This window comes from Pollachius pollachius (assembly GCF_949987615.1).
Source record: "Pollachius pollachius genome assembly, chromosome: 13".
NCBI classification, from domain to species: domain Eukaryota; kingdom Metazoa; phylum Chordata; class Actinopteri; order Gadiformes; family Gadidae; genus Pollachius; species Pollachius pollachius.
This window is the reverse complement of record NC_136946.1, coordinates 4,901,951-4,927,664: the sequence shown is the minus strand read 5'-3', so window position 1 is coordinate 4,927,664 and position 25,714 is coordinate 4,901,951. Positions and strand designations below refer to the sequence as shown.

The following is a 25,714-nucleotide window of genomic DNA, read 5'->3' as shown; positions in this document are numbered from 1 at the left end:
CCCAGAACCTCAGTAGTACCTCTGCTGGTCCCGGAGCACCTGAGACAATATTATAATATTGCAGCATTGTGTAGCTAAAACACAATCATTCTATGATAGCTTTTGATTACGAAATCAACTGCATGATTCAGTTGAAGTGGCACTGGAGATGCCCCCGCCTTCCCCCCCCCCCCCCCCCCCTCTCCCCGTCCTAGACACGCCCCTATTTGTGACATCATAACTAAAAACAGCCAATTCTTTTTCTTCTGGGGGAGCAGAAGAAACTCACAGAGATGAAGATGTTCAGGAGGTTCTCCAACGTGGGCAGCTGAGGGAGGAGCTTCTGGACCACTTTGCTGAAGGCCTCGAATATGGAGTGGTCATAGATACTGGTCAGATAGAAGCTGGAGAGAGAGAGAGAGAGAGAGAGAGAGAGAGAGAGAGAGAGAGAGAGAGAGAGAGAGAGAGAGAGAGAGATACGTGGTTGAAAGCACATTTACTTGACAAATAATGTTTCTAATAATACGCTTGTTTGTAGAGTATCTAACAAACATTGGACGCTGATGTTCAGAATGCCCGACCAGAACCATGAGAAGGATTCTAAGCAGGGGTGGGCATGGTGGGAATGGAACCTCTAACCCTGCCAGTGTGCTTGCCCTGCCCCGCCCAGTAGAGCGAGATAGGACCAGTATCTTAATGAAACGCTGTCGGCTACGCTTTTATGACCTGGGTTAGATTAGATTGGAAGCTTTAGTCGTGTCTGAGGGGAGATACAGTCATAACAGAAGCACACACTATAAACATAACAAAATATAATATAACATAACATATATAATATAATGATATATACATTTATAAAAATACATGTAACAATGTGAATATAAATACAATCACTGTGGAATAGATACAGTACAGTAAAATGTTCAATTACAGCTCGCGGATTAACACCATGATATGTACACGTTGAAAACACATGAATGTAAGACATAAGATGAATGTCAGCACCCTGAAGTCGCTCACCAGCTTCCGATTTCAGAGTTCACTTAGACTCTGTATATGGGATAACCTAGGAATTGTGCCTGGTTCTTTGAACCTCCTTACTGTACAGACAGCGATATGTTTCTGTTTCTTCGGACAAATGTAAAGGCGTCTGCTAATAGACCTCACGTCTGAAGAATAATCCCTGCCTCCGAGACTCCCGGTTCCCTTGGTCAAATGTCTAATAACATGGGGTTTATGAATGATCGTACAGGACAAACTCTGTAGGTGTAAGTATGAGCTGCGTCACGTTTTGAACTACACACTTTTTCCATCTAGTTTCCACTGTAGTTTTGGATTGTCGGTGCCGTTAAAGTAGAATTAATAATCGTTTACTACCTTAACGGCACCGACAATCCAAAAACCCAGTCGAAACTAGATGGAAAAAGTGTGTAGTTCAAAACGTGACGCAGCTTTTACTTCTTCGCCACCTACAGGGTTTGTCCCGTACGATCATTCATAAACCCTGTGTTATTTCCCATAGGGATTTGACCGAGGGAACCGGGAGCCTCGGAGGCGGGGCTTATTCTTCAGACGTCTATGACCTAAATGTAAAGGCAGCCGTGATGGGGCGTGGGCGTGGCCCCGGCGGCGGTCTACCTGAGGTGAAGCTTCTCCAGCCCCACGTCAGCCAGGTCGTCGTTGGCCCGCTGGTACACGTCCCTCTGGGTCTCGATCTTGTGGTCGTCCGACAGGCCGTCCACCTTGTGGATGAACACCTCGAAGTTGATGTGGGGGTTGACGCGGTACGCCCGCGACACCGTCCCGTGCAGCCGCCTCAGGGCCTCCACGTAGTCGTCCTGGTTGCGGGGGGGATGGAGAGAGTCGTCGCCATGGTTACGATGGACGCAAGAGTCGGGCATGATCATCGTGGTTACAAAAGGCGAACAGAATGGGGAATCTATATAGTTGCAGCGGATAGCCGTTAAGGTTACGATGGACAGAATTAAACTAAAGAGTTGCCCGAGTAACATTGGATAGGATTTACATTGTTGTCACGGAAACAATAGTGGATAGGATCTGAATAGTCGTCATGGTAACGGCGGACGGAATCAACACGATAGTCGCAGCTAGCTGCAATCATTTGTTACACTGTGGCTTAAAAATACTGTATTTAAGAAGATTATGTAAAGCAAATGTCAAAACGTGTCTCCGTGATGCTTTTGCCATATAAACCTTCATCATTTAACTTTCACCTTAATTCAACAATGTATATTTGTTATTGTTTTGCTGCTATACACCAACTCTGGTCATACTTGGATATATTTAGGTCATGAGTTCCTGAGTTGAGTTTAGGTCATACGTTTATTACCACGTGGTTCTTCTGTGGTAAGGAACTTCTGTATATCTGTAACTTTAATAAAGGGGCTAAACTTGAGTGTGTGGGCCAACCTGGGCATCGATGACGAAGATGAGGGCTCCGGTGCCCGTGAAGATCATCTCGTCGTCAAACGTGGGGTCGAAGAAGTCTACCTGTCCGGGGAAGTCCCAGATCTGGAAGTTGACGAAGGAGCTTCCCGAGAGGTCGTCCTTGTGGATCTTGTTGGTGCTCTCCAAGAAGAGCGTCTCGTTGGGCGACATCTTGTGGAAGACGACCTACATTGCATAAGAGTCAGGCACGATCATAAGTTTGCTTAGCTGTGATGTGTTAAGAACATATGTGGGCATGCGTAGCCAATACAAAAGTACGCATTTCTACATGGAGCGCTGTCAATCGGTGCATGTCTTTCCTCTTAAATAAGTGCAAGTGAACCACGACCCTCACCTTCTGGATGGAGGACTTGCCGCTCCGGCGGAGCCCCATGAGCAGTATCCTGGGCTGGGTGTCAGCTGACGCCGAGCTGTCATCGTCGATGCCCGCCTCGTCGCCGCCGTAGCCGAAGTCTTTGGGGAACGAGCCCACCACCCCGTAGCTCCCAGCTATGTCTGGCTCCCCGTACTGGATAGACATGTTCCACCGGTCCTGTAACCCCGATCCTCGCTTAGATCGCCGATCTGAGTTAAACTATGTTATATTGATCAACGCCTAGAGAGTAAGATATTCATTCCTGGTGAACTTTTGAGTTGCACTGACTTGCTCCGACGTATGAACATGACGCGCAGGGGTTAAGTATGTAAGCCTGGCGTTACATACCCAATGTGACCGCCCGAGGGGGTTCGTTCAGACAATGCGGTGGGGTTAGATAATACGGATTAGTAAGTGGAGGAGTACAGGGGGATATCTAAAAAAAACAACACAGATCACAAGTTAGAACACTTCCGCCCTGGCGACGCCACGCCCCCCTATTTGAACGTGATTGGTCGGCGGCCCCCAAACAGTGTGTCATGTGATAAGAGGAACAGCAAGTCAGCCAGGAAGAAAGCGAAACATAAGCGGTGGGTTTGTGTGTGCATGTGTCGTAATGTTAGTTAACATTGATAAGTCTATCGCGATAAACGCAAATATTAGGGTGGTGGTGGAAATAATCTTGCGGGTTTAGGGTGTTGCGCCATCAGTGGTCGGTACAAAGGGAACCTCAACGGCTCTTCAAACTCACCCATTTCCACCAGACGAGGTTTGCCTTAAATGCTGATTCATAATAGTGATGTAATGCATTGTGGATTCGTGGTCAAATGTAGCAAGTTTCCGAGCAAATGTCCATGTCAATTGTATAGATAATAAGTCACTCTTTGAGAACAAACTCTTAACTCAACTCACATGGGTAAGCATGCATTTCAAAATAGTAATCTAAAAGACTTGCATTCAACTTGTCTTGCTATACTGCTCCCTGCCTAAGACATATTTTATGTGTGTGTGTATGTATATATAATATATATATATATTTAAAATTGTATTCTTATTTTAAATGCATCTCTTATCTCTTTATATTTATAATCTGCTTTTGTACTGTAGCCTACTTGTTATACTGTATTTGGGAGGGAGGTAATGGCTAATGCACAACCTAATGGCTGTGATACCATTAATTTGCCATCATGGATATACAAAAAGGAGTGCGTCTTATCCGATAACACAAAGGTCCCTCTTTACATTACCTTATCCTGGGCGGTTGTTTCCAGGGTTCAAGATGGCCGCACCCCTGATGCGTCTCCTGTTGGCAGCCTGCCTGTTGCTGTTGGTTACTGCTGACCCTATCCGCAAGGTCAACACCAATGGAACCCTACCCCTGGTACTGTGGCACGGAATGGGTAGGTTCCTGGGAGGCTAGATCAGAGTGACATTTGATCACATTTTACGTTATTGCTCTTGTTCAAATGGGCCGAAGGTTGCACTGTGACATGAGTTCATAGAAAAGTACTGGACCGAGAACGTAACTGTGTCCAAGATCATTCACGTCTGTGAATCCGAATCAGTTACTAAGTACACAAGAGTAAAATTCTTAGGATTGGTTCCTTAACAGTCACAGAGCAGCAACAATACAAGGTAAAGTAAATAAAGATAAGTAAAAATATGTAGCAGCATCAATAGATCACAACATTCAATTATAACATTTAACAGGAAGCATAGAATATGATGATCAATGAATAACATTTTTCATTGTCTTAAGCTTTCCTCCATTTAAAGGCGTCAACAAATCGAGGCGTCTGTATTGATTACAGGCGACAGCTGTTGCAACCCTCTCAGTATGGGGGCGATCAAGAAGATGATCGAGGACGATGTTCCGGGGATCTATGTGCTGTCGCTGAGGATCGGCAATAACATCGTCGAGGTGCCTTCACTACGAACCTCCTACACCCAGCCGCCTTCTTGGCTCTAAACGCAAGGGTTTAGAGCCAAGATGGCGGAGACCATTACTCTCTGCCGTCACAGTTCCTTTCATCATTTCCTTCATTGGGATTCAGTTCGACTAATCTCTAAACCAAATTTCACACGCCTTTTCAGTTCACTTGGCTCACCTGAACGTTATGAAAGGTTAATTCATTAGAAGGACATGTATGTGGCCGTTTCCAGTCTTCCTGCCATATTGTTTGTTACGCTCCACTATTGCGGGTTGTTATCAAGTCTCCTTTATCTTTCTCCATGACACCATCCTGTCCTCGTCATTCCCAACCAAACAATGCGAGTCCATGAGTCTCTGAGTGTCTCAGGGAGAGATGTGTCTCACTGAAGGTTGAATCTCTCCTCTCCTCTCCCCTCATCTCCTCTCCCCTCCTCTCCTCTACCCTCCTCTCCTCTCCTCTCCTCTCCCCTCCCCTCCTCTCCTCTCCCCTCCCCTCCCCTCCTCTCCTCTCCTCTCCTCCTCCAGGACACATCGAACAGCTTCTTCATGGACGTGAACCAGCAGGTGACCCAGGTGTGTGCCCAGCTGGCCCAGGACCCTCAGCTGAAGGGGGGCTACAACGCCATGGGCTTCTCCCAGGGGGGCCAGTTCCTGTGGGTGAACCGACACCCTCCTGCCGGGCTCTGATTGGCCTGTTGTTTGTTTCCATGAACCTGTGACCTTGAACGTTAAATGAAAAACATTATCTAATGTTAGTTCCAGTAGTTCCACTGTATACTAGACCTTCCTTGAGCAAGATAAACTGACCACTTCCTGTGACTTTAATAAATGATCGACTGAAACAATTCACTTTTGGTCACTTAGATAAATGGGCTTGATACGTTACTAAATTGGTAAAATGGTAAACAAGGTAGCGAAGATTGCTGCAGTAGTCATTGTATATCGTTATTTAAATATGTTAATTCAAACAAAAAAGTTAACTGTTTTTAAACCTGCATCACAAGGAGATTCACCCAAAGCAACATGGCTGATCTCTCGCTCTGATCTCTATGTCTCTCCATGTCTCTCTCTCTCTGTTTCTCTGATCTCTATGTCTCTCTCTGTCTCTATCTCTGATCTCTATGTCTCTCTGTCTCTCTCTCTAGGCGGGCTGTAGCCCAGCGCTGTCCCTCTCCACCAATGAAAAACCTGATCTCAGTCGGAGGCCAACACCAAGGTAAACACCAACGATACAATGTCGCTCTTGCTCACCATGACAACCCCAGGGCAGTTTGTCTAAAATCAAACCATTAGTTAACAAACCTGTTATGTCATCCATTTTGGGGTTAATATTAAATTTGACTTATAAAAACCCATTCATTTGACTACTGATTATCAGAGACTAACGAACCTAATGCGTTTTTGGAAGTCAAAGGCTAAACCAATCAATGCAAGCTGTAGAACCCTGATAGTTGTTAGATGGTAGAACTGGGGTGTACCCCTAAAGTCTGTCTGCCCGTCTGGTGTCTCTCTGTCCATCCAGGTGTCTATGGTCTGCCCAGGTGTCCTGGGGAGAGCTCTGTCATCTGTAACTGGATCCGCAAGGCGCTCAACACCGAAGCGTACTCCGACTTGGTGCAGAAACAGTGAGTCCTGTTCAGCACACCTTCCTCCAACCAATCCCTCTCTCTCTCTCTCTCCCCTCCTCCCGCTGTCTCAATCAACCTCTCCTCCAGTCTCTCTCCCTCCATCATCCTCTTCTCCTGTCTCTCTCCCTCTTCTCCTGAGTCTCTACCTCTCCCTCCGTCACCCTCTTCTCCTGTCTCTCTCCCTCTCTCTCCATCAGTCTTCTCCTGTCTCTCTCTCCATCACCCTCTTCTGTCTCTCTCTCCCTCTCTCTCCATCACCCTCTTCTCCTGTCTCTAACTCTCTATATCACCCTCTTCTGTCTCTCTCTTCATCACCCTCTTCTGTCTCTCTCATCAGCCTCTTCTCCTGTCTCTAACTCCCTATATCACCCTCTTCTGTCTCTCTCTCCATCCTCCTCTTCTCTTGTCTCCCTCGCTCTCTCTCTCTCTGTCATTCTACCCAATGTTACACTGATTTTCGGTCATGATTGAGCTGGTCCCAGTACAGCCCAGAGGTAGCGGTGGTTGTTCTTTAAAAGGGCGCGTCGGCCCATTGCATGTTTGTGTGTGTGTCCTCAGCCTGGTCCAGGCGCAGTACTGGCACGACCCCCTGAAGGACGACCTGTACAAGAGACACAGCGTCTTCCTGGCTGACATCAACCAGGAGAGGGTCAGTACGGCGCCATGCTTCAACCCAGGCTCTTAACCTCCTGTTAGAGTCTGCCAGGGAGAATGTGTGGGTGAATAGAGAAAGCTATACACGAGCCTGGGGAACACGGAGACACGTTTCAGGGGTTAAATTATGTTAAAATAGGTTTACTTACTCTTCTGGTTGTATTTCCTTTCCTAAATCTCATTGCAGTGGTGTGATTCTAATTTGGGTGATGTGAATTTCACTGCCGTGATTTGAATCTCATTGCCGTGATTTGAATCTCATTGCCGTGATTTGAATTTCATTGCCGTGATTTGAATCTCATGTCCGTGATTTGAATCTCTCTGCAGGTAGTGAATGAAACTTACAAGAAGAATCTTCAGCTGCTGGAGAAGTTCGTCATGGTCAAGTTCCTGAACGACACCGTGGTGGACCCACGCGTTACGGAGGTAGGGGCGTTGATGCACGCGTGCAAAAGGGTCAATCGCTTTGTAATCTTTTTAAAATTAAAAACAAATATTTTAGACCCATTTAGTTGTGATGACTTGCGAGAACAACCTGTTCATGAAAACAATTACAAGTATATAGATGGCTTTACTATCTTTTTTACTCCCTTGCTACTGCAAAATTTCCCCGTTGTGGGACTTATCAAGTTTCTCACCAGCCTTTCATAGCTTAGTAATATTAGTAATATATAACAGTGCATTCCTTATTAATCGATACAACCTTCCAAGAACTATGCAAGTAGAGGGTCCAATACAATCCAATTGCATTCACGTACACTAAAGCCATACACATAAGTACACATACACGCATATCCTTCTATCACCCCTTGAGCATTACCAGGTAGAACTACGAGCAAGTACTGCGTAAATCCTCACCAAATACTTCCTGAAATAGGCAGATGGTGTGTGCGTTGTATGTGTGACACGCAGACGATACGAGAGACGTTGAATAACGAAACTTTACTCACATCCTTCCTGTTTGTGTAGTGGTTCGGCTTCCTGAAGGCCGGCCAATCGAACGAGACTGAGACTCTACAGCAGAGCCTGCTCTATACCGAGGTACGAGTCAGCACTTAAGTTAACAGTTAAAAGCTTTTAAGAAATAAAGCGTGCGTCCATTATAATTGTATTTAATTACTGTCCAGTGCTAGATTGACATTTTATTCGACATTCCAAGAGAAAAGTCTTGTATGCTCAAACTTAAGCCTACTTAAGCCTACTTTACTTACCTACTTAAATCCTGCCGAGTCATCAGAATAAGTTACCCAGAGACGAGTTTCACTTCCTCACCAAGACTCGTGGTTTTTCTAATTCATGGGAATGCGTTGACTGACAGAGACGCAGTGTGCATATGAATGAGCTCCAACTCTACTGGTTCTCTGCAGGACCGCCTGGGACTGGCTGCCATGGAGAAGGCAGGCAAGCTGGTCTTCCTGGCCACCGACGGGAACCACCTGCAGTTCACTGAGAAGTGGTTCAACGACAACTTGCTGCCTTACATACGATAGTAATACCGCAGTACACACGCGAGTAGGCCTGCCTGGTGTACGCACTGCTATGACTGCTTGACATAACGCTAGTATAACTTGTACCATACGCTAGTCATTTGGCTTGGTACGCCAGTAATTCAGCCTGGTACTACTGCTACTAACATTCGCTAATAATTCAGCCTTGTATATACACACTAGTATAATAAGGTTTAATAAGCTGACGTCTACACCGTTATGCGTCATGCGTATTGAAGATTATTTTAACTTCTTTGGGTTGAGAGAACATTTTAGTTTAAAAAGGACAATGTAATGATTAAACATGTAAACAGCCGGCCCAAGTCACCTCTACTGCACTGAACTGTTTTTGAAAATTAGTTAACGTGGGAATTAATGTACTGTTAAAAGGAGTGAATCGAATACATGCTGGAAATGTTGGGTTTTGTTTTTAAGTTCTACCGCTTTTTTCTCCATTTTAATAAACTTTACGTTCTCAAGTTTTGCTTTAGATCTGGAAAACAAAGCAAACACTAAACTGTAAAAAACAGACCCGAGTCTCAGGAGAAATTCATCGTTTTTATTGCAACTTCATTATCTTTTATCAATGATGTCTCGAGTACTAATGAGCAGAATTTTGATTCTGGACCCAAAGAAAGAGGTAAAGAAAGAATTGAGGAAGGTACCAAGCGCTATGAGAGAGAGGGAAGGACATGACTTATGTGGAGGGGGAGGAGCTGACCACAGGAAGGGGCGGGGCCAACCTTTAAGACTCAAGCAGTTACTACTTCTACCGAAGTTCCTTTAACCGTTTTAAAACCTGCCGTTATGCTCGCCTCATCACATTTACTGTTAGCGAAGGAATGAAAAAGAAAAATTCAGGATCCACGTGAGAACTACAACACCCAAGGGATTTGAAGTCTTTTACGCTTCCTGAAATGGAATGTTCACTTGGAATACTTTACGGAATGTGCCATAACGAGGAGGAGGAGGAGGAGGAGGGGTTGTACATGAAGTGGTTTGATCATTCCCTCATTTACAGATTATTATTTTAACTCGTTTTTATGTCTATATTAATTAGGAGAGAACCAGGCTATATCACAGCACGCGCAAAATAGCTAATTGGCATTCCTATGTAAGCGCTCTGAGACTGGCAACCGTCCCGGTCCCCTACTAAGGTTAATATCGTGAGAGTCCTCCCCTGCCCCCGGGGGGGGGGGGGGGGGGCGTGACATGTATTTCAACACAGCGTTGCATAAAACGGCGCAGGAAGATCTGCCCACGGCCGACTAGAAGAAGAAGAAACATGATTGGCTACAGCGTTGCGGTCTGATCGTCTAATTGGCTACGGCATCGCGGTCCTGTCGCCTTATTGGCTACTGCAAGGTGAGGACCAGAAAGCTGTGAGTGATAGTGATCCTTTAGGGTACGTTGGCTGCCTTACGGATTACGTTATGCAAAGCAGTGGCCACACCCCCACTGGAGTGAATTATGACACCAGCCTCTTCTGTGATTGGCCAAACTCTTTTAAAACTCAGTTGAACAACCAATTAGAGCGACAAGCTGCTCCCTGCGTTTGGCTGGAGGAACGCTCCAGAAAACGAAAAAAAAAAGAGACAAGCAGTCCTCTCATTGGCTGATGGAAGGAACAGCTTCGGTGTTGATTGGCTGATACACAAAGGGGGAGGATTGCAGGGAATGTCCGAATTCCGGGCAGCGGTGGAAATGTTAGCGGATGTGATCTGAGATTTGATACACTTTTGCGATTTTACGAAAAAAAACTAAAAAAGGTAGGGTTGTTGTTGATGGGACCGGGGTGTGTGTGTTTACGGTTGTGTATTTGTGTGTGTTTGCGTCTATCCAGCGATCTCGGTGTTTGTGGTGACAAGCTTCTTGCCATCCCAGACGGTCTTGAACTGCTCGGGAACGGGAAGCTCCGTCTGGAAGGGAAACAAACAAACAAACGATAAGCTGACTGGAAACATGCTGCAAGTATGTGCAGAGAGAGACACTTTTGATAACTACCAATCACTGCTTGCATTTGATGTTCCATTCAGCTACTTTTTCTATTTTATATCACTTATTCTCTGAATTGGTATGCTGAACTTTGGCAAGATAACATCTGTAAAACTTAAATACCAAAAATACATTTAGGATCCATAAAGTATTTATGTATGGGTAGAGAGGTGTGTGTGTGTGTGTGTGGGTGGGTAGAAAGGTGTGTGTGCGTGGGTAGAGAGGTGTGTGCGTGTGGGTAGAGAGGTGTGTGCGTGTGGGTAGAGAGGTGTGTGCGTGTGGGTAGAGAGGTGTGTGCGTGTGGGTAGAGAGGTGTGTGCGTGTGGGTAGAGAGGTGTGTGCGTGTGGGTAGAGAGGTGTGTGCGTGTGGGTAGAGTGCGGTGTGTGTGTGTGATCTCCCACTGGCAAGACCTAAACTGCTGGCCCTGGTTCATGGCTGACAGAGCAGATGACTGAAGAGAGACAGTGACTGTATAAAAGCTGGAGAGAGACAGACAGACTGTATAGAAGCTGAAGAGACAGACTGAGACTATAGAAGCTGAAGAGACAGACCCAGACTGTATAGAAGCTGAAGAGACGGACCTAGACTGTATAGAAGCTGAAGAGACAGACCCAAACTGTATACAAGCTGAAGAGACAGACTGAGATTATAGAAGCTGAAGAGACAGACTGAGACTATAGAAGCTGAAGAGACAGACCCAGACTGTATACAAGCTGAAGAAACAGACGCAGACTGTATAGAATCTGAAGAGACAGACTGTATAGAAGCTAACTCACAAACTCTCCGTCGGCGTCGGGCACCAGGATGTTCATCTCGGAGCTCTTGGCGCTGATGATCTCACAGGCCAGCGAGTCCTTGCTCAGGTAAACGTGGCAGCCGTCCGTCTTGTTGATGGAGATGGTGGGGATCTTACCCAGCACCTGAACGGACAGACGGACACACATTTCTTCATTATTCCTTTTTGGACGGTACACAAACACGATCCGTCATCTCGTGATAAAACTGCTGCAAACCCTGCAACGATTTAGAAAGCAGACCTCCAATACCCTGTTCTCATCGGTCGACCCGCAGTGCATTATGGGTGATGTAGTGAAGCGTCCATTTTTTAAAAGGACTTCATATTAAACCAAACTATTCAGGACTCACTACATGTTTCTATGGAGTTTTCTAAATTATACAACAGGATGTACAATACATTTTCAAACATAGTTTAATAAATGTGAGATAAATATACGATCAAGACAAAAAAAAGAAACGAAAAGAGGGTTTCATGAAAGTACACTACTACTGATCCCCGTTGCAGTCCCCTTTAAGGAAGGTCAGGGGACCCTCATCCACAACGTGCGATGGGACCCACCTGGACCTTGACGTCCCGGCAGTTGATGACCTCCACGATGCCCACCACGTCGTCGAACACCAGGCCCAGCTTGTGGCAGTTGTCTGCCGGGGACAACCACAGCACAAACATCACATCATCCTGGTCAACACAGCCTAGTTCCGCGCCGCTGATGGCTGTCGCACACAGAATGTGTCGACCAACAACGCTTTGTGTCCCAAAAATTTAAAACGCAATGTTTCCCAGCCACGGCGCACAGCAGCCCTACACAACTGTCTGTCGCCGCTCCAAACTTCGCCACGCTTTGCATTTTACATTCATTATTACCACACAGTAACCGCTAGCAGTGAAACCGTCAACACAGGTACCAGTAGGGGAATTCAAGATGGTGACCGTGTGTGTAAAGTAGGCCTGTGCGATTTATCAACTTTTGATCGTGATTTTCTTTTGGTGAACGATGACCAAACTAATATAATTGAGTTGAAACTTTTTTTTTTATATTATTGATTTTACTCATTAAATGTTTTATAGAAATCACAGAACAGCTGGATACATATTTGTACATTATTTCTGATTTGAACATTTTCTATTTGAACATTTTGTGCATTTTTTTAAGATTAAGATCTCCGTTACAGGGTGTTTTTTGGGAGAGAAATGCTGAATAAATGCATCATGTTTTCAAACTCAATAATAATGGTTTGAATAATCGTTAATAATAATCCCTAGTGTACAGTGAGCGGTGGGGGTCTGTGGGGGCGGGGCTTACCTAGGGTGATGGAGTTGATCTTGCCCTTCACCGTCAGGGTGGTGTTGCTGCACTTGTAGGTGTACACCACCTGCTTCAGCTCCGTCTCGCTGATCACCAGACCCGGCACGCCCGCCTGGTTCTCCTAAAGAGGGCGAGAGGCCAAGGGAACACACAGGTGAGAGAGGGCGAGAGACCAAGGAAAGAGATGAGAGAGAGAGAGGGCACAAGAGAGACCAAGAGGAGACGCACACAAACGAAAGAAGGCAGGAGACCAAAATACACACAGGAGAGACCAACACGTACACACACACACAAACACACACACGAGAGGGCGAGACCAAAATACACACACGAGAGACCAACACGTACACACACACACACACACACACGAGAGGGCGAGACCAAAATACACACACGAGAGACCAACACGTACACACACACACACACGAGAGGGCGAGACCAAAATACACACACGAGAGGACACGTACACACACACACACACACACACACACACACACACACACACGAGAGGGCGAGACCAAAATACACACACGAGAGACCAACACGTACGTGTACACACACACACACACACACACACACGAGAGAGGGCGAGAGACCAGGAGAAGACACACACGAGAGCGAGAGACCATGAGAGAACACACACACACACACACACACACACAAATGAGAGAGGGGGACAGAGAGAGAATGGAGTGCATTAGTAAAGCTGACTCCATACCAGGTTGTGACCTTATAAGGGGTGCTGTACTCACAGAAGTCCTATCTTAAACCCATGTTGTCATTCCAGGGCCGTGACTCGTAACCGGCCGCAGCCGGGGCCAGAAGCCACCACACTGTTGCTACGGCAAAAACACGCATGTCTCACCACTTTCCACTTCTTGCCGTCCAGCTCGAAGACGGGGGGCAGGTTGCGGCTGACGGGGGCTGCGGTGGCCGGGCTGGCGGAGAAGGGCTTGGGGCCCGTGCGAACGGGGGCCTGGACCCTCAGGCCCGGGTTCTTGTGGGTCTTCTCCGTGTCGGACACGTGCTTCAGGCCTGGGGGGGGGGGGGGGGGAGAGAGAGGAGTGTGAGGGAGAAAGAGAGGGAGAGATGGGGTGAGAGAGAGAGAGAGACACAGAGAGAGAGAGAGAGAGAGAGAGAGAGAGAGAGAGCAGACCTGTGAGCCTCGCTCGACCGACATATCACCAGTTAATAATAGTCAAGTTAAGTTATAAATATAAACAAAACAACTGGACGCTATTAGAGAACGTTTTACTTACTTTCTAACTTTGGTTTCGTTTTCTTTTACACATCTATTTTATTGCTTCATTTTACTGTATGTTTGCTTTAGCTTTCTGCTAAATCTTAAATACAGTGCATTTCACTTTCTACAACGCATTTTTGTTTTCTTTTACTCTCTTTTGCTATTATTTCATTTTGAGGCACGACGACGTTTCCATTTGAGACACTTTTGAGTCTGCCTCGTTTGTGAACAGTGCTTTGTGAATAAAGTCGCCTTGCCTACTCTACTCCAAAACCAATACGGACACATCTGTGCTCCTGGTGCTCTGCCGGAATGCTCTCCCAAGGGTTTTCCCAGAATGCCGCTGGCCTCCTACCGGTGGTGATGTCAGCGCCCTTGTTGATGGCGGCAAACAGAGCGTTGCGGGTCTCGGCGGCACCGCCCCCGCTGCCCTGGGACGGCTCGGCCATGGGTGGGGGAGGAGGTCCGGGAGGAGGCGGGGGAGGGCCACACCCGCCCGGGGCCCGGGGGGGGGCCGCGCTGGCAGAGGCCACGGGCCCCTGCCGCGGAGGAAGTGACATCACATCGTTAGAACCCGATACAACCGTGGGCACGGGGCCAGTCCGATGTTACGTCCTTAGTTTTGTGTTGACGACGCTCGCTCGATAATAAAAAGCTTCAACAAAAAATGATGTTGACTTTGCCTTTATTTATTTTAGCTCATTTTGTATGCTCTATTTAACTATCTATTAAATTATCTATTTAACTCATATTTAACTTTGCCTAACTCTTCTTTTTCTTATCTGTTATTTTATTTTATTGTTGGACAATGTTTCTATGTGAGGCACTTTGAGTCTGCCTCGTGTATGAAAAGTGTAAATAAATAAAGTTGCCTTGCCTAACTGAAAATATAATTAACATAATGGACATATTTTTCCTCTGTTTCATGCATACTTAAAAACTGCAAACCCGCTATAAACGTATGCCTGTGTGCGTTTTAATGAAGGGAGCTGTAGTTTTTAAAGTACTTCAAAACGACAGCCCCACAGTATGTGTTTTGAGGAAGGGGTCTGGACCAACGACAGCCTGACCGATAAAGAAGACAGGAAGTGTCTTCTTGATTGACAGCAGCTGTGCGGGGGGGGGCGGGTCTTACGGTCTTGCTCCAGGCGAGGCCTGTGGTGTGGTGCGCCTTGATGTAGTTCTGCATCTCGGTCCAGATGGACAGGTAGGCCTTCACCCAGTCCACGTGGGTCTTGTCCCTGCCAGGGAACCAAGGTTAGAAGAGACCCCCTACTACCAGATGCGTTGCCCGGCTGACCTGGCTAGCATGCTACGCTAGCCCGGTTAGCATGCTACGCCAACAGCTCCCACTCACTTCTCCTTGTAGTCCTTGAGCACGCGGTTGGTGTAGAACATGGCGGAGTCCTGCATCTCCTTGACGAAGGGCCCGGGCTTAGGGGCCTGACGACAACAACAACAACAACAACAACAAAAACAACATGTATTAGAAATGCTTCAGATGAGCAAATACACAAAATGATACATAGCACGTGATTGGCCAAGCATGGAGAAAGGCCCAGTGGAGACTGCATTGAATTTGCATGCCAATATGTTATCAGCGCCTGTTGACAGTGTCAACAGGCGTCTTTTCATCCCGACTCTGGTTCTAACAAAGGCTGGATTGAGGAGCGTCCGGACCCAACATAGAGGGCTCTGTGGCTCCGTGGCCCGCGGCCCGCGGCGCCCACAGCCAGCCAGATCGGCATCCAGACACTCACGCACACACACACACGCTCCCTGGTTGGTTGTGTGTGTGTTTTGTGATGTGTGTGTGTGTGTGTGTGTTTTGTGATGTGTGTGTGTTTTGTGGGGTGTGTGTGATGTGTGTTTTTGTTCTCCTGTGTGTGTGTGTGTGTGTGTGTGTGTGTGTGTGTGTGTGTGTGTGTTTTCTCCTGTGTGTGTGTATGTTTTGTGATGCGTGTGTGCTTTTGTGTGTGTGTTCTCCTGTATGTGTTTGTGTGTTCTCCTGTATGTGTTTGTGTGTTCTGTGTGTGTGTTCTCCTGTATGTGTTTGTGTGTTCTGTGTGTGTGTTCTCCTGTGTGTGTTTGTGTGTGTGTGTGTGTGTGTTCTCCTGTGTGTGTGTGTTTTCTCCTGTGTGTGTGTATGTTTTGTGATGCGTGTGTGTTCTTGTGTGTGTTCTCCTGTATGTGTTTGTGTGTTCTCCTGTATGTGTTTGTGTGTTCTGTGTGTGTGTTCTCCTGTATGTGTTTGTGTGTTCTGTGTGTGTGTTCTCCTGTGTGTGTGTGTGTGTGTGTGTGTGTGTTCTGCTGTGTGTGTGTGTTTTCTCCTGTGTGTGTGTATGTTTTGTGATGCGTGTGTGCTTTTGTGTGTGTGTTCTCCTGTATGTGTTTGTGTGTTCTCCTGTATGTGTTTGTGTGTTCTCCTGTATGTGTTTGTGTGTTCTGTGTGTGTGTTCTCCTGTGTGTGTTTGTGTGTTCTGTGTGTGTGTTCACCTGTGTGTGTGTGTGTGTGTGTGTGTGTGTGTTTTCTCCTGTGTGTGTGTATGTTTTGTGATGCGTGTGTGTTTTTGTGTGTGTGTTCTCCTGTATGTGTGTGTGTGTTCTCCTGTGTGTGTGTGTGTGTGTGTGTGTGTGTGTGTGTGTGTGTGTGTGTGTGTGTGTGTGTGTGTGTGTGTGTGTGTGTGTGTGTGTGTGTGTGTGTGTGTTTTGTGTGTGTGTGTTTTGTGTGTGGTGCACGCGCGTGTGTGGGACAATCACCACGGCGACCCATCCGAGGGCGGGCACGCTCTCGCTGACGGAGGACAGGTGGTTGAAGTGCGGCGAGGACCGGCTCTTCTCCCGCAGGCTCTGCACCGCCTCGATCATCTTGGAGACGGGCTGCAGCATGGCCGCCAGCACCGCCTGTGGGGGGGAGGGGGGGGGGACAGGTGATAGGGTTATACAGGCTCTCCGATTGGCCAGCCGCCAGAGGTCGACGCCTTCATAATGACGATGCGAGTCATGGTGCCAGGAGGAGACCTTGATCGTCAATCGTTAAGAACCAACCAATCGCAGACTAGCAACCGTCACTTCGCAAAGGAGCATGAGCATTCGGGCATATAGACTAGAACCCGACCGATGTTGGCCGGTTTTATTGGCCTATTACAGATGTGTCTGTGTCGGTGCATGTGTTTGACGATATGCGCCAAGATAAAACTTTAGAAATGGTGTCGATTTATTAACGTTATCGCCCCTTTACGAAACCTCTACTGCGGTGGTTGAGCCTCTAAATGTTTTAACTGAGCACATCTGCCTAAACACCCCCAACACTAACAGTTTTACATCATGTTCTGTGTGACGGTTAGTAGCTCCTCCCCATACTACAGGGGATTGGTTAGTTTAGCCCAGGGCTTTAATGCAATGTCGACATCAGTCATTTTTTACTCCCTAATAACCCCTTAAATCCAGTATGGGTCAGGCTCTAATATATACTGTAAACCACACACACACACACACACTTAGGACTTGTTTATATGCGCCCCAGACAGACACACAGATACACATTCTAGCTTAACTCCTTTCTCGAGGCTATTATGGGATGTCAAATGTAGACGACTTACATCAGCGGGCTTCTGTGATCCGGAGGCGGTGGCCAGGAGCTGTCGCTGGCAGGAGAACGCCTGCTTCATCATGTCTGCCTGGTGACCACAAGCACAAGACAGGCCCGCTTAGCAACAGCAGGTGGCCCAAAGTGAGGAAGCGTTAGATGAGAAAGGTTTTTGATTGGCTTACGTGTTTCAGGACGTCCCCCCCGATCTGCTTGCTGAGGGCCATGTACTGGGCCACGGGGCCGCTGATGATGTCATCGTAGGCCCCCACGTACGCCGACATGGCTGGAGGGGTCGCCGCGGGAACGGGGAGTAAACAACAACAAACAGGAAGTCAGAGAGGGAGATAGAGAGATGCAGCGACCACCAGTAAAACCCGCCAGTTCTGTTCCTTCTGACCACCAGAGGCTAGGTGTTAACCTGGGTCACATGGCTCTCAGGGAGAACCGAGATTACGTTAATGTTAACGGCCCCCTGTTCTCTATTTAACGTTAAAGCTTCCTCAAACGGAAACACCCTCATCCGTTTATCAGACTGCCTCACTTCAGCGCAACAAAGTAGTTCCTCATTAGACAACATGGAAACGAGGGTCAGTCCATAAATGCTCACTTTTAGTCATTTAGCAATTTAGCAGATGCTTGCATCCAATGCAAAGTGCACTGAAGTTTAAAGTCATGTCATAAATGAGCCGGTAGGGGATCGACTATGTGTACAGCTCTAGAGCTTTATCAGCAGAACAGACAGCGCTACGACGCCGCACTCGGGCTGCAGTTCACCTCCTCCTCCAGCGGGGGGTGACGGACCCCCGGCGCTCCCCGACACCGCCTCCAGGCGTCCCACTGCGACCTCCAACCGCTGCACCAGACTCGCCAGCTCTGCCATACCTGTGACACGGGGGGGAACAAGAGCATTAGGAGACCCGCTCGAGAGAGAGAGAGAGCTGGGATATGCAGACGGCGTTGTTCGGGCTAGAGAGGCACGATGCACCAAAGCGGATCCGTCAGTCATTCTGTTTAGAAGATGCTTTTATCTCGAGTGGCTCGCATCGATCGTGAAGGCATCCGTGTCGCCATGGAGACGGCCCTATAGGCAGGTCGTTTTACCCAGCAACAATTGGCCAATTTTGCAGCGGAAGATAGTGTATATTCGGGATCGACCGATTATCGGCGCCGATATTCAGCATTTTGACGCATATCGGCATCTGCTTTTTTTTTTGATCCGACGGCCGATAAGAGATCAATTTAAAACGGGGTTACTTTGGCTCTGATGTAGCCGCGCCTCTCTGCCTGCTGTCACTACGCTGTCTCCAGAATTGTCCCACCCACAGCACCATCTGATTGGTTACACGCTCTGGTTACACGCAGAGCCACGACGGGTAACAGCCAATCAGCAGTGAAAGCTGTGCATGCACAGCGCTCACACACACACGGCGGAGAGGAGAAAAGGTTTTGTCTGCTTTGGTTTTGAGGTAAGTTAAGGCAGCAGACTCTCCTGAAATTGTAATAAACATCCCAGTCCTCTACAACTCACAACTATTAGTAACATTACTGTGAGCCCATTAACGTTATATAAACGTTAATGGGCTCCAGCGTCCGGCGTCCAGGCATGCCTGTTAATCACTCGAAACAAGGTTTGTTGATAATATCGATATGGAAATAGTCTGTGATAGTAGAAGTCTGTGTGAGTGAGAGTAAAAACTTAATAAACTCAATTTAGTCCAGTTTTGTTGCAGGGAAGCACGTTAAGCGCTGGTTATACTTCTACAACTGCGTAATGCGCTATCCAACTGCGTAACCACGGAGCCCCTCGAGCCCTTAGGCTTTAAGGTGAAGGCTGATTAGCTTTTAGCGCAACGTTAGCCCAGCGGTCCGCTTTCTCCTTCTCTGGCTGTAGACGCACAGCAGACTGTAGCGAAACTCTACAACTCACGACTACTAACGTTACTGTGAGGCCCAATACGTTAGCAGCAGCTGTCTGTTCCTATGATAAACACTGATTATTAAAGTGAAGATGCTGTAGGCTATTTTGTGTTTTTTAACGGTTTAATCACTTGAAACAAGGTTGCTGATAATATTGATAGGGAAATAGTCAGTGATAAAAGTAAGAAGTATGTGAGAGAGAGAGAGAGAGAGAGAGAGAGAGAGAGAGAGAGAGAGAGAGAGAGAGAGAGAGAGAGAGAGAGAGAGAGAGAGAGAGAGAAAAAAATTCAGTTAGTTTTATTGCAGGGAAGCACGATGAGGGGATGGCTAGAGAATAGCGTGTGTGTGTGTGTGTGTGTGTGTGTGTGTGTGTGTGTGTGTGTGTGTGTGTGTGTGTGTGTGTGTGTGTGTGTTTGTGTGTGTGTGTAAGCCACATGAGAAACTGCAGAAACTGACAGCAAAGCACCGTCTGTCTGAGAGAAAACTGTCGGGCAATAATGGCTGTTTAACTAGGGAACTATTTATTTATTTAAATTTTCAGTTAACTTCATTAGAACACCCTGCACTTTTTTTGTTTGAATTTAAAAGAAAGATAAGTAAAAGATTAACATTTCAGTTCAGGAATATTTTAGTGAGCCATTTATTTGTTTAAATTGTGTTATGTTGCAAATCTGATAAGCTGTTGTGTTTATTAAACATATGCTTAAAGGCATTTAAATATAGTTAAGTGTTGGAGTTTGTATTATTCAAAATTTTGACGCCAATATTTTCCCATTTTCTGTAAATTAATATCGGCTCCAAATATTGGTTATCGGCCCCCTTGACTACTAATAATCGGTATCGGTCCTGAAAAAAACATATCGGTCTATCTCTAGTGTATATCGCCGCATTCAGCATTTCAGGACAGGTGTTTTTCTGAGAATACATTTTGAGCGTACCACCGCAATGGCTGCATGTTGGCACGTTGCTCCAAAGTTAATAAAAGATCTTTGACGATTACAACTAGATTCATGTGCCCACGAGCAACTAATAGACGATTCATGCATTTTTCTTTTGGCAGTCGTTCATCAATGACACATGAACAGCTTTCCTTTCAAAAAAATAAACCATTTAAGCTTTTGGTCTACAGCTAAAAACACACATCTAGGAAACCGGACACCAAGCAAATATTAGGTGCATTATGAAACGATCGGACAGACTTGATGAGTTCCAGGACCAATCTCAGACCAGGTTGAGCCGTGGTTCTCCTCCTGAAGGCAGGGTTGAGCAACAGGGATGAGAGACAGCGAGGGTGGAATGTGATCAGAGGGGCAGGCAGAAACATGCTGTGCTGGTAAATGGTATGTAGGTTACAAAACACACTTCTCCTACACAAGTGATGACTGGCTTGGGCTACGGCCGTCAAGGCAGTTATTCTAACAATGCCTGCTGCAAAACCATCAAGTTATGTGGATGTGGCCACATCATGCAACAAAGAACAAGAACAAAAAACATCATTGATTAGTGTTGATCGATGTGTTTGGGTTTGTAGTCTTCAAAATCGTGTATTTAGACCAGAAGGTAGCATCAAATATACCATATATATATATATATATATATATATATATATATATATATATATATATATATATATATATATATATATATATATATATATATATATATATATATATATATATATATATATATATATATATATACACACAGACATCTATAAACTGCTGCTATACAAAGCAATACAACAAAGCAAGCTGACTTTAACTGACTAGACAATTACAATTAATACAATTAGGGCATTTAGCAGACGCTTTTATCCAAAGCGACTTACATCGGTTAATACACATTGACACACCGACGGCAGAGTCAACCATGCAAGGCTAAGTGTGCAAGGCAAGGCTAGGCAAGCTAGGAGGAACTGGGTATCGAACTATGAACCTTTCGGTTACAAGACAACCGCTCTACCTCCTGAGCTAAGACATGTTCATTGAAACATTATTCCTTTGTGTCACCAACAGAGAGAGAGACAGGGAGGGAGAGGGCAGATATTGCGTAACACCGGTGTAACCAACATGACGCTTACGTCATTTGTTTGACCAAGACCGCTCCTAGTCCCAGGTGTTTCCACCTGGGACCAGGGGAGAAGACCCTTGTACCTGAAGTCACTCCCAGCCAGGGGGAACACCTTGGACCAGGGGTGGCCCCTGGTAACTTCAGGTACAAAAGGTGTTCTCTCTTTGGGATAGGCTCACATTATCTCCTGGCCATTGTCTTCAACCGAGTGCTTAATCTGACCTTTTCCACCCCGACCCTCAACCTGGTCAAACCACATTCTGGTATCATCATCTACCCACTCAACATCGAGGTAACTTAGAGGGTACTCTCGAAACCAACAACAATGACAAGTCTGTCTAGAAGAGCCTAATCAATAGATTGCACATGAGTCCATTCAAGCCAGAAAATCGAAGTCAATCACCTTGAAACTAAGAAAATAGCATGCTAGATTAAAAATATTTCCATCTTGTGCTTATAATATATAATAACATCTTGGAGGGGTGGTAGGAGAGGCAATGACTGTAGTAATTAAAAAAAAAAAAAGGTACGGCAACAGGAAATAGGCACCCAAGTCCACTTCCTGGATGACCACACACACCTATGACGAATAGGTGTGTGTGTGTGGGGGGGGGGGGGGGGGGGTTCATGATTCAGCCGTTCCCGAGGGATAGGCACGTAGGCAAAACGGATACTAGCAAACCCCTAAAGTATGATTGAATCCCTAACAGCGACAGAATAGTTGTCTTTCTCGGTTCCTAATCAGCCTTATCGTCGTTTATGCGTCAGTGTATTTCAGCACAGTCATGCATCAATCACGCCTACATCTGACCTAGCTGACTGCCGACGATGCACACGTCTGCGGCGGTTCAGGTCCCCAGGTACGACCCCGTTTGTTTGCATACCCCACACTTTTCCGGGGTATGCATGTAAATACAGCGTCCTCATCACATCAGACACACTGAGCTGGTGTCGCATGTGTGTGTGTTCACGCCACGGCTCTCTGCCTGTTCTGGATCAACAACCGGAGCCAGACAGCCGCAGTCCGCGCCGTTCCCGGGCCTTCAGTCTGTTATGAGAACCGGGTCAGCGCAGGCAGAAGTAGGCCAAACCAACCCCGGCAGTAGCGCTGCGTCTCAGCCTCCTCACGGCCCCACGGTGGACCCGAGTCTGGAGATAATGCGACTCAGTACAGCTACTGTAGACGTCTTAAGATAAAGCCAAGCACCCAGACCGAAGGAAAAACAGTATGCCTGGATGCATTGACATATGTAATGTGGCACTGTGGGTGCCACATTACACATCGTCGACCCGCACAGACTCCGCTGTTTCTGCATTTCCTGGATATTTTTCTTGCCCAAGTGTTAGCAAAAATGTTGCACTGCCGTGCAGAAAAAAAGTTTCCACGTTTTGCACACTTCGAACCCGTGATAAGTTACGGTACGCGGGGGGGGGGACAGCATGGATGCGTAGACATACTAGTGGCAGGCTGGGCTAGTGAGCGGTACACCGAGCTGGAATAAATAATGTCTGGATGATTCAGTGCAGAGCGAAGGGGAGCGGCGGTGGAGCATTGTTAGCTTTCTGGACGCTTTGGTCACACACACAGCCATGCATACACAAACACATACACACACTAAAGCATGTCACTAACCGTGTCGGAGGGGAACGGGAGCGTCCTTACCTGCTAGATTAATCAAGCAGTGATTTTGATCCTTAATCGCAGTCAATCGGTGTGGAAGTGATCCGAGTCAGGGCAGGCTTGGGCTTTCTTCCTGTATCGCTCGAGCTCCCGGCTGTCACCGCGCGACGTTTCCGCCCTTGTTCGCGCGAGCTATTCCTCTTCCATATATGGAGCGAAGAGTCAGAGAGCAGCAGAATGTCCTTAAAAGACAAAAAAGAAACGGAAGTTATTTTTTTTTTCCGTCTTCCTGGATTCGTGTGTCGCAAAGATAATAGTATTTTTGCGTTTTAATATTTAATCTTTTACGTGGCGGCTGAATGATTGTGTTTGCGTCATCCCAACGAGGTGTTGCTCTCGCCATCGCTCGGTGATGGTAATGAACTTGAATGTATCTTCACAGACTTTTGGTTCATTATCTGCAAAATAGCTTGTGGGCAAAGCAGGATATAATTAACATAATCTTTACTCAATTGGACTATTTGACAAGGAGTGTTACAAAAGAAGACAGTTGGGAACCAAATTCCTACACCACAAACTGCAGACATAGCACTTCTGAGCAGGTGCGGCACAGATATTTGCAGGGGCAGGGGCTCAAGTAAAAAGGGGGGGCCCCTTCAACCCCCCTCTGGCAAACTGTGGGTGTTACTCGGGTCATAATGCTGCACCCCAGCCACGTTGAATCTTGGCCAAAAAAGTTCACATTTGAAATTTTCTGCAACTCAGAGAAAACTTATTTGCATGTATTTATTTATTTGATCCAGAGCATCGCATGCAACACGGACACGGCTAGTGCCAATGAGTCTGCACAGCCTTGCATCCGAGCGAAATAATCATGATTTGAATGGATCATCTGGTCATTTGAATAAATAACCCCTTGATTTGAGAACAGGTTACATGAGGACTGTACGTCATCAATAATCCATTTGATCATGATGACCTTGAAAGAAGCAGAATTTTATTTTCTAAATTTGCTTTCGCAAATGCAAACATGTTTTAACATGCTCTTCTTGCAGGTGCAGGTGTCGTGCAAACCTACCCTATTCTTAGTTTTAGTTACTTGTTGGAGCAAAGATGAAAAACGACTCCCTCTCTTCCCCCCCCCTCTCTCTCTCTCTCTCTCTCTGTTTCTCCCCCCTCTATCTCACTCTCCCTCCTCTCTCTCTCTCTCTCTCTCTCTCTTTCTCTCCCTCTGTCTCTCTCCTCCCCCCCCCTCTCTCTCTCTCTCTCTCCCCCCGCCCTCTCTCTCTCTCTCCTCTCTCCCTCTCAGTCCCTCTCTCTCTCTCTCTCTCTCTCTCTCTCTCTCTCCCCCCCCCCCCCCCCTCTCTCTCTCCAGAGCGTCCGCGGGTGTCTCTGCTCCAGAGCCCCTCCTCCCCAGTGGTGTGCCATGCTACAGGCTTCTTCCCTGACAGGGTGATGGTGTTCTGGAGGAGAGACAGCCAGGAGCTCCATGAGCAGGTGGACCCCGGGGAGGTCCTCCCCAACCACGACGGGACCTTCCAGGTCAGTGTGGACTTGGACCTGAAGGCCGTCCCACAGGAGGACTGGGGGAGGGACGAGTGTGTGGTCCAGCTGAAAGGCATCGAGGACATCTCCACCCCCCTGGACCCCGCCCTCATCAGGACCAACTGTGGTAAGACTGGTGTTGGAGGGGATGGAGTTGGGGAACACATGTCTCACCACCTCCACCTGACCTCATCACAACCACTGCCAGGTCTACCTGGAAACTGCTGAAGCTACTGGGTAATCACACAGCTCCCAGGAGTAGCTCACTACAGCAGAACACGGTGGATTGTGGGTAAATGAGTTCTATGAATAGGGCTAGGCTCAGATCAGTCCCAGAGTGACCCTGAGCCCCAGAACAGATTCTAGAGGAACAGTTACACTGACGTTGAGTTAGTAATGAAAAGCTGTGTTTCCACGCAAATTACCCGGAACTCAATTTCAACAAAATACGGTTCTTTCAGCCGATTTCGGTGTGTGAGGCCCTTTCAGGGGGGGGGACTTCGGTGGGGTTTTAAGTCTGTCTGTGCGGTACCTTCTCAACAGGCAGGTGTGCCTGCAGCCAGGAGGCGCCAATATGCCAATTCCCCACATAGTGTTATGATACATTATAGAAAACCGCTTTGCGGCTCAGATGTTTCTTTTTTTTTAACTGCTTGTGGCGCCCCCCACGTGTCATGAAAGAACGCCTGGTTCGCCATGCCCAGAACCGCCCCTGCCAACACTCTGAAACATCCATTAAAGGGGACATATTATCAAAACAACACTTTTCCTGGGATTTGGGGTGTTGTTTTGGGTCTCTCCCACACGCATACAAACTTTGAAAAAAGTCTGTACATGATTTTTTGAGTGAGACAAGCATCTCTGAAAGTACCCCGCCTACAGTTACCAAACGAGAGAGTCAGTTTGTGGCGCCCCCTCCTACGTAGGAAGGGGGAAGCAGAGCTAAGCATATCATTTAAATCCACAAACAACATATGCGTAATCCAGGGCATATAAAGACTGGGACCAGAAGATAATTACTTTCCCTCCATTGAAACCCATTCATATTTTTCGATCTCATAGGTCCCATGGGATCTACCGGAAGGGGCGTGACTTCACCACTCTATGGAATCATTTGATT

General features: G+C 46.9%; 3 protein-coding genes across 7 annotated transcripts in view; 1 reads left to right on the top strand and 2 right to left on the bottom strand.

Annotated features, from left to right (window-relative positions):
• The window catches only part of rragcb (Ras-related GTP binding Cb), a 7,749-nt gene extending 3,584 nt beyond the window's left edge, over window positions 1–4,165 (bottom strand). Inside the window, exons 1-5 of one of the 2 annotated variants that reach the window (XM_079749390.1) lie at window positions 4,051–4,165; window positions 2,783–2,980; window positions 2,410–2,613; window positions 1,618–1,817; window positions 269–383 (exon numbers count right to left, since the gene is read on the bottom strand). In XM_079749390.1, coding sequence (XP_079605516.1) covers window positions 269–383; window positions 1,618–1,817; window positions 2,410–2,613; window positions 2,783–2,968 — 705 coding nt within the window. In that variant the 5' untranslated portion in view covers window positions 2,969–2,980; window positions 4,051–4,165. Of the gene's footprint in view, window positions 1–268; window positions 384–1,617; window positions 1,818–2,409; window positions 2,614–2,782; window positions 3,253–4,050 lie in introns of those variants that run through there. The other variant, XM_079749389.1, reaches the window with a different exon arrangement.
• On the top strand, window positions 3,354–8,984 carry ppt1 (palmitoyl-protein thioesterase 1 (ceroid-lipofuscinosis, neuronal 1, infantile)). Of its 3 annotated transcripts, XM_079749391.1 has the most exons (11): window positions 3,365–3,572; window positions 3,673–3,719; window positions 4,075–4,203; window positions 4,615–4,724; window positions 5,262–5,389; window positions 5,882–5,952; window positions 6,259–6,361; window positions 6,923–7,013; window positions 7,346–7,444; window positions 7,988–8,059; window positions 8,386–8,984. In XM_079749391.1, exons 2-11 carry the CDS (start codon window positions 3,716–3,718, stop codon window positions 8,506–8,508), a joined length of 930 nt encoding a protein of 309 aa, XP_079605517.1. In that variant the 5' UTR covers window positions 3,365–3,572; window positions 3,673–3,715; the 3' UTR covers window positions 8,509–8,984. The 3 variants fall into 3 exon arrangements, with proteins under 3 accessions (XP_079605519.1, XP_079605517.1, XP_079605518.1); XM_079749393.1 differs by lacking the exon at window positions 3,673–3,719 and having other exon boundaries at window positions 3,354–3,393; XM_079749392.1 differs by lacking the exon at window positions 3,673–3,719.
• Window positions 8,985–9,049: 65 nt separating this feature from the next.
• Window positions 9,050–23,216, bottom strand: cap1 (CAP, adenylate cyclase-associated protein 1 (yeast)). 2 transcript variants are annotated; one of them, XM_079749079.1, is made up of 13 exons: window positions 23,092–23,216; window positions 18,216–18,323; window positions 17,624–17,724; window positions 17,452–17,529; window positions 16,610–16,753; window positions 15,207–15,292; window positions 14,985–15,090; window positions 14,205–14,388; window positions 13,472–13,641; window positions 12,604–12,727; window positions 11,859–11,941; window positions 11,278–11,421; window positions 9,050–10,424 (listed from the first exon to the last, which is right to left on the bottom strand). In XM_079749079.1, the coding sequence occupies exons 2-13, from the start codon at window positions 18,319–18,321 to the stop codon at window positions 10,341–10,343; spliced, it is 1,410 nt and encodes a 469-aa protein (XP_079605205.1). In that variant the 5' UTR covers window positions 18,322–18,323; window positions 23,092–23,216; the 3' UTR covers window positions 9,050–10,340. The 2 variants fall into 2 exon arrangements, with proteins under 2 accessions (XP_079605205.1, XP_079605206.1); XM_079749080.1 differs by having other exon boundaries at window positions 23,062–23,181.
• Window positions 23,217–25,714: the final 2,498 nt, after the last annotated feature.